Source organism: Primulina tabacum, chromosome 12, assembly GCF_025594145.1.
Source record: "Primulina tabacum isolate GXHZ01 chromosome 12, ASM2559414v2, whole genome shotgun sequence".
Lineage (NCBI taxonomy): Eukaryota > Viridiplantae > Streptophyta > Magnoliopsida > Lamiales > Gesneriaceae > Primulina > Primulina tabacum.
The window spans coordinates 34,906,060-34,914,619 of NC_134561.1; the positions used below are offsets into that span (position 1 = coordinate 34,906,060).

At 35.5% G+C, this 8,560-nt stretch overlaps 1 protein-coding gene across 1 annotated transcript; it reads right to left on the reverse strand.

Annotated features, from left to right (window-relative positions):
• Positions 1-596: 596 nt before the first annotated feature.
• Positions 597-8,171, reverse strand: LOC142520907 (mitogen-activated protein kinase kinase 3-like). The gene is made up of 9 exons (XM_075624063.1): positions 7,973-8,171; positions 7,618-7,869; positions 6,503-6,721; positions 6,266-6,403; positions 6,013-6,180; positions 5,445-5,558; positions 2,095-2,202; positions 1,679-1,770; positions 597-1,290 (listed from the first exon to the last, which is right to left on the reverse strand). Exons 1-9 carry the CDS (start codon positions 8,072-8,074, stop codon positions 930-932), a joined length of 1,554 nt encoding a protein of 517 aa, XP_075480178.1. The 5' UTR covers positions 8,075-8,171; the 3' UTR covers positions 597-929.
• Between the last annotated feature and the right edge of the window lie 389 nt (positions 8,172-8,560).

An 8,560-nucleotide genomic window follows, 5' to 3' on the forward strand; every position in this document is an offset into this window, starting at 1 on the left:
GAATATAGATATAGTGTAGAATGATGGTATTTTTGTACATACCAGCATGAGTGGCATGAGCTCTAAACAAGCTACGCGAGGATAAAAACGAAAAAAGGTGACATTTCGGCGAGCGCCTAACAAAGTAACAATTATGACTTCATTGGTTATTAGTTTGAGCCTGGTTTCTATAAAAGCCCTCTTGTGTTCTTTCCTTAAATTGTTGTATTTGAATTGATGGATTTGAAACTATAATAACTTTCAAATCAATAATAACTAATTTATTTCGTTTCGATAATTATGTTTGGCAATGAATTTCAAATCTTCAATGTATGGTGGATTTTTCAAATCTATCCTAATATGAATTCTCACATCATCATTTCAAATTCAAAATTTTCAATCCAAACGTGGTCTAAGATTGTAAGGGAAAGATTTGATGAATGAAACTTGACATATTGACATAAGTTGTATTTGTATTGAAGAATTTCAAATTAATGGATTTTAAATAGATTTAAATGTATTTTTATTATTTAGATAAGTAAATCCATTTTCATATTCATATCTTACACATCAAGCGATAGATAAATACAAGCACACAAAGAAAGAACAGAATCAGATACAAGAACAGAATATTGATAATCACTGGGTTCACAATTCCAAGCTCCCTATTTACAATGTACAACATAGGTATTCCTATCCATATCTATCACCACATAATTAGTATCAACCGTTTCACTACTGGATACAACACGGGAGCTATTCAGAAGTGTCACAATCTGTGGAAATAAGGTTTAAATAGAGATCAACGAGGACACTATCCTAACCATATATATCTCCACATAATGCCACCCACAAGTCATGCCTTCCACTGTCAAATAAGATCGACGAGGACAACCCTGTAGCTGGTAACAAAGAACGGATAAAAAGGTTATTGCTGATGCAATTTCATACTATTGAACGATGTAAAGTTCTTGTTTGGCTATGAAATAGCGGCCGATCATTTCTGATGCTTCTACAGTAAACTGCTCTTGAAATGTCCCCATACGCTTACTGGGTATGTCAATTGAAAGGTCCTGAAAATTTGGCAAGCCCTCCACTTGCACACCATCTCCACATATCAGGAACTGATTTCCAACAATAAACGATCCTGTTACACGGATTGCAACTCCATTTTGACCATGAGCTCGGCATTGAAGCTTCTCTACGACATGCACTAACTTCTCAGGAGGCCATTCACCAGCCAATGTCCTCCGAATACTTGTCAAGGTTGTAAGGATGTTGTCTGGACCAACATGTTCTTTCCCACCAAAACTGGAAACAACATTGGCTTCATTAAGGAAATGGTGGTAATTTCAAATGCCATGAACATGAAATCAGTAATGGGAATTATCTCGTGGATCTGCAACAAAAATGGTACTTCTATGGTTTCTTCAGATTATGGAACCTTGAATGGATTGTTCACATGTTTACGCTACATTTGAGAGGGATGGGCCAAGGACTTTTTGTTGAGAGGGGTAGCTTATTATATTCTGATGGTGCATCACATAAAATTTGAAACTTTCTCAATTGAAAATAATACTACTCCTTCTTGTCCTTTTCTAGGCCCGCCTTCTTTACCAAACACTGCAGAAATCTAGCAACAGTCTAAACAAAATTGCATGAAAATTTTGTTCGAAGGGTTTGAGTAAATGTTTGGTACCTGAAAATAGATTTCTCTTCATACAAAGTCTTTATGTGATGCCAAAGATCGTCGGATCCATCAAAAAGCAAGTAATAGTGTATCGTTAACATCTGTTTGAGACAAAAACATAACACAAAGCATATATCAAGCACCATTAATAAGTATTACCAATAGAAAATTGATCTTGTTTTTCCATTTGCATAAGATTCATATGACACTCAGGTGGGCAGGCACACATTCTTTCGTGTGAGAATTTTCCAGTTAAATTGACAATTTGATTAAAACTTGGGTTTTATCAAGGGCCCGCTTGAAAATTTAAAATTAATGCAAGCAGTACCCAATGCTCTTAACTCCATTTTGTCCATCTATGAAGCCACAAACAACAATACAATAAGCATAACTTGAGGAAATCCAAAACTGAGAGTTCAACTCACATCTGCAAGATCCTTCATCCTTTCAATCGGATCAAATATACCTCGGACAAAAGCACCCAAGTTGACCTTGGCATCCACATACTTGGTAACAAACGGGTGTGATAGCAGCTGCATGACAAGCACGAAATTGATTGGGGTTATATTGTAAGATTGGAAGTGTGGCAAAACAAAACAATCAAGATCTAAAAAATACTAAACAAGAAGCAATCAAAAATCATAATCTCATCAAAAACTGGTCAAAAAGCAATGAACAATTTTCACAAAGGCCATATTCTATTGACAGAATCCTCAGTCTGCTTGGGTTGGACTTTTGGTTTCTCAAAATAAACAGAAGGAAAAAGAACCGAAAGTTGAAATTTTACAACACAACTCAGAGAAGTATTGTAAAATTGATTAAATAATTGGAATCCTTCGTAAACATGCACTAAATTGGTCATTAAAATTTATAACACTATACAAAATGTGTTGTCTCACAGTCAAAATAACGCATTCAGCATGAAAACCAACACTTGTTCAAAAATCAATGACTGTACAAAAACTTAAAAATTATCGAACCCATTACCAATACAACTCAACTTGACGGAACCAATACAGCCAAGTATGATTAATCCTCACGCAGTAACAGACAAGAACTGTAGTGCCCAAATTTAGTACACGTATAACCCATGCATTAATTAAATTGTTAAATATTTTATTTAAGTTTAAAATGATTTTAGTGATGCATGATTTATTTAAATTGCATTATTTTAATGTTTATGTGATGCACGTTAAAATGTTTTTCAAGTTTCATGTTCCAAGCGATTATTCGAGGCGGGATCGAGGAAAAGAGACCGGTGACGATTTTGGCGATTTTAAACGTGGTATTTTATTTTAAGTTAGAGATTGGGCATTTTAACTCATTTATTAAGTTTTTAACATTTTAAATCCTAATTTAATTATTAGGTGAATTTTAGAATTTTAAAACTTTTAAAAGACTAGCATATATACATTTTATTTTAAATTAGAAATTTTTGTTAAAGTTAAGGGAGGGTTAGTATTTTAAAATTAGTACTAATTAATAATTAAGCAAATTTTACTCTCCCTAATTTACTAATCACACGCACACACACACTTTTACATACACTAAATAACGCAAAACACACACACACTCTTCAATTCAGATTTTCATCATTCTTGGAGAGGAAACCTAGGGTTCTTCCTCATACAGCAGCCGCCCCATCCCCCTTTATCATTCCAGCAATTTTCGTGAATCTTATTGCAAGATTTTAGCGCCACGTTCGTCCCGGATCAATCCTCACGCCATCTCCGCTTCGGTATCGTCGTTACGGTATTTCAAATCATCAAAGGCACGTATATTCTGTTATTGCTGCATCGATCTCGTCATATTACGCGTGTGTTGTTATTTAGGTGTAAAAATACATGTGTGATGCGTAGAAGATTGAGCAGTTATGTTTAGAACGCTTTTGAAACCATTTTAGATCTAAATTTTCGATTTTTGCGGTCTTTTAAATGCTGCGATTTTTCGGTCACGTTTTTGAGAAAACTTTCAACACGAAAATTGTAGAACTTTTCGATACCTTCGATTTGACAGTAAATTCGAAATTTTTGGATGAAAATTGAGTGAGTTATGACGTTTTTCGTGAAACTGCTCAAACTTCGTTTTTCAGAAAATTATGTATTGATGTGTTCTCGAGATTTTATTGTTGCAGGATTCGTTGGGAATCGACGGGTGATCGTTACTGCGTCTAGGTATGCTTAGTATGATGTTGGGTTGTTATTGGATATGTCGTTCGGTGTCGATAGGCACTCGAATACACTAGAAGTCGTAGGAATCGATTTGGTGTCAATTGCCACGTTTTTGAATTGCATGTGTCGTAGGGTGGACGTCGTTGCTTTGGGTGCTCGTACGAATTTGGTTCGATGTTATGGCTTGCTAGGATGAGTCTCGGGGTGTCGGTTCATGGTCCGTACAAAGGATTCTAGAATGATAAGCATGGCAGGTACAGGATTTTCGTGAGTTCGCGTCCAACGAGAGAACACGGATCCTGGCACGGGGTCCGTGTCTTTGTTTCTTCTTGACTGTCCTTTTTGCGAGAGTACACGGACCCCCACACGGACCAGGGCACGGGGTCCGTGCCTTTGTTTCTTTTTGGTGTCAAATTTGCGAACCTACCCGGACCCCTACACGGACCCTAGCAGGGGGTCCGTGTCCTTCAATCTTTTCGGTAGGTCCTTTAGCGAACCTACATGGACCCGTAGCCGGACCTGGGCACGGGGTCCGTGTAGTACCTGTTTTGGGAAAATTTTATTGTGTCTTGGAGTTTCACGTCTTGGGTTAGCACGAGGTTTTAAATGAGGTCAATTCCCGGGTGCTTTAGAATGCCTTTAAGTTATTAATTGAATTCGAGGTGAGCACGAATACCTACATCTAAGTTATGCAAGTTAAGTATGAGAATTCATGATTAGTATGTGCAGCAGCGGTCCCTCGCGAGATCCAACGAATCCCTCAACGCCAAGTAAGTATGTTCGACGTGCAAAAGAAAATATTTCAAGTTTTTGAGGTATGCTAAATGTCTTGTGACCAAATTATGAATGGGTTTGGAAGTCGGTGAACGTGGCCGAGGACCTCTCCACCCCGTTAAAGCATGAACGGGTTTAGATCAGGATTGAAAAGCGTTAAAGCATGAACGGGGACCAATCCACCCGTTAAAGCATGAACGGAGATCTCATGTATGTGGCAGTGGGTTCGCCCCTGTCATCCCAGTACTGTTGTTTAGTCTGATCAGGCGAATTATGTTATGGGTCACTTGCTTTGAAATATCCTCTACGCAAAATGTTGAAGCCATGTATGTTTAAGTATGTTCAAGTATGCAAGCATGTTTAAGAAAAGTTTATGGCACGTCTAAGCATGTATGTACGTATGTTCAAGTTTTATCTTGCAAGTTCAAGTTAAAGTATGTATGCCTATTTTAAAGTTGCATGTGATCTTATTATGTAGTACTTGTTACTTCCAGTTTATACGTGTTGAGTCTTTAGACTCACTAGACTTGATCGATGCAGGTGAGGATGTTTATGGGGAGACAGGAGGTGGGGACCAAGGAGCAGGCTTGGACTGAGCGGGAGGCTAAACCCGAGGACCGCCCACGTTTTGAAATTTTTATGAAATGATCAAAAACTCTGATTTTATGTCTTGATTTATGATGCTTTGAACAAGTATTTTCTTTAGCAAATTTTGTACCTGATCAATTTGAAAGGGTATTTTATGTTTAAGAAAATTTTAAATTTTTTTTTTCCGCAAATTTTTAGTAGTAAAAGGAGGGTACGTTACAAGAACTCCACCTCTTGCTCACCTGCTCAGCTGTTGGCCTGGCAACTGGATCTTTCTGGAGGCAAGCATCAACAAATGAACATAACTCTGGAGAAAAGATTTCCTTTGACAGAGATGGAGATTTATCATCCAAAATCTTCAATATAAATAGTTGTTAGAACCCAAGACAAGATAGATGCATTACAATATCTCAGAACAACATAGAAACAGGATGAACTGTTACCATCTTTCTCAAAAAATAACTTAAATAGCTTTTCAAACACATCAACTTTCTCAGTACTTATTTTGCAACATAAAATGGATTGTAATGCACTTTTAGTGACTAATATAGTTCGTTAAGATGTTCAAAATAGTTCAAAGTCATATGGTCAACAAGTTGGAAAAAGGAGGCATAATTAACTTTTGTCTAAATCGACCTCACTAGTAGCAAAACTGTTCTAGTTAACTTAATATCATTCATGATTTGAGCATCTAAGTGACCAATAGAATTGAACGTAACAAAATTAACAGCCTTCACTTGAAACAACATAAATGAAAATTTTCATAAATGAATGAGCGGCAATAGAAGGTAGTGTGTCAAAAATGATTACCTGCAACATGAGATTAACAGGGCCTTCATTAGCAGAGTATGGAAATTCACCCGCAGCACACTCAAAAAGTGCAAGCCCAAGGCTCCAAATATCAGCAGGATAAGAGTAACTTTCATTTCGTATTCGCTCAGGAGACATGTATGTAACAGTTCCAACAAAAGTTGCGCACTAATAACATAACAAACAAATGTCAGGAACAAAAATATCACCAAGTTGATTGAGATATATGCTTTACGAAAATTGCGGCACAAACCATTGCCATTGAATCCTCGAGTCCAGCGCTAATACCAAAATCTGTAATCTTTGACTCTCCTTTCAGATTCACGAGCAAATTTGCAGGTTTGATATCTCTATGAACTAAATGTCTAACTCCATGCAAGTAACTTAGTCCCTTGTCAAACAAATGAAGTCAGGAAATAAATCACGAACAAGAATTCATGAACTCAAGATTTGCTTATTAATACAACTGAAACTAAAGAAACCATCTTACAAGCAAAAGTTCTTTCACCATAGAGGAAAGAATTGGCTCTGGTATACTCTTCCGAACACACAGGATATCTGCCAAAGATCCACCATCCATGTACTCTAAAGCTATGCTAATCTGCCCAGAGCCTGGAGTGTAGAAAGCACCATAAAACTGGACAAGACCTTGATGACATGGTGCTTCACATAATGTTCTTATTTCAGTAAGAAGCTGTTGCCTTTTCTCCTAATATGAAATGTAAATGCTCACATTAGACATTAATTCAGTATCTTACAAGTTGAATTCCCAACAGTTACTCTTCTTCCATATAGTGCCATCTACTTGGCACACACATCATACATATATAATTTACTGCAATCTTTAAATATATTGAAATTATAAAATTCAAAAAATAATTATTATTAATATAATTAATTTATAATATATGAATGAGACGGACGTGTAATTAAATTTAACTAAACCATAAATAATACTAATATCAAAGTGAGTGAAAAAAAGATAACTTTAGAATAGATTTTATGAGATTTGCTGGATAAAGAAATAAATTTGAGTAATTTATCAATATAGGATGCTGTAATAATTATTTATTTTAAAAAAAGTGAAGGAATATTTTTCCACACCCTTAACAATGCCAAAGTTAGTTATTCTAAAACACTGCATGATATAGCATGGGTAATATAGAGATACATCTCCACTCTTCTTCACCACTTCTCACTGTCCTCTTCTAATATCTCCTTGTTTTAACAGCAAATCATCATCGTGCATACGGTGTATTCGAATTTGCTCTGTTTTCTCGCATATATATAGCACCAAGATGCTGACAAGAACAAAATAGTTAACCGCGTGGTAACATTATCAGGCGAGCATTGCTCTAGATCCAAACTTTTGTATGGTCATATAATTCAGATAAACAGATTCACTTATGAAAAGAGTATTTTATTTCTCAGTTATCACTCCTAGTTTTTCAACCCAACGTTGAAGCCAACATTATCACATTTGGAAATTGGAAATCAACAGTGAACATAAAAAATTAAATATCAATTTCATTCCAATCCAATGTCATAACACAACAAAATTCAAGAAAAGAGTACAAATGTTCACAAGTAAACAAAAATGCAAACCTTTTCAAAAATATTTATCTTCTTGAGGGCAATGATCCTGTGATTTGGAATATGAATCGCCCTCTGAACAACACTGCTCGCACCACTACCAATGCACCCAAAGATCCTCATCTCATGCGAGGCACACCTGTATGTTTTCTCAGAATCATCTGCGAAAAACGCGGATGATGCGCATTTCTGCAACCCAAGCTCATTGATGTTGTATATATTGTACGATTTGCTCAGTAAATTCACTGCCCCGCCATCGGATAGCTGATCCAACAAGTTCAAATAAAACAAGAAACACAGAGATAACATCAAAACTAACAAAAAGATAAAATCTTGAAAATCAAGGGGGGGAAAATCGAAGATTTACCATGCAAGAATCTGAAGGGTCGATTATTGAGTCAGATGGGAACCCTTTTTCTGCATCAAATAGTGGCACTAGCTTCCTCTTCAATTCCTCCAGGCCAGCCATGGGAAGTGCAATTCTTGAAAATATGCTAAAAGTTAAACACGCATCGGCAATTTTCCAGGACCCAAATTCTTGGTAGGACGAGTAATCGGAGTCAGGAGAAACTTGGGTTTTTGTAAAAAATAAATAAATAAATACAAAAAATAAATAAATATACTAAAATGTCAAATTATTTGTTTTTTCTAAAAAAAAAAAATTGTTAAACCCGGCCCCTTCAGGTTTTATTAATAATTTTTATTTTTTTATATTTGATAAATATAAATTTTTATTTATTTAAATAAAAAAATTAATAGTAATAATGTTAAAACTTTTAAAATTATAAACAATAACATTATGAAAATTAGTGATATCGATTTAATTCTAATGAGGTTAGAAATCCAATTTTTCTTTTACAAAAAATCATATAATCCTATTATTTGGTTTGATTTCGATTATTTTCAAATTGTTGTTTGTGGTATTGAAATTTGATAGAAAAAGCAAGAAGAAAAC

What these genes read in the sequence shown, in the direction of transcription:
- LOC142520907 (XM_075624063.1), bottom strand. Translation starts at nt 8,074, where the DNA reads ATGGCTGGCCTGGAGGAATTGAAGAGGAAGCTAGTGCCACTATTTGAT. An exon ending in ACCCTTCAGATTCTTGCATG is followed by an intron (nt 7,870 to 7,972) that starts GTAAATCTTCGA and finishes TTGTTGGATCAG; the next exon opens with CTATCCGATGGCGGGGCAGT. An exon ending in GGATGAAGGATCTTGCAGAT is followed by an intron (nt 1,771 to 2,094) that starts GTGAGTTGAACT and finishes TGTCTCAAACAG; the next exon opens with ATGTTAACGATACACTATTA.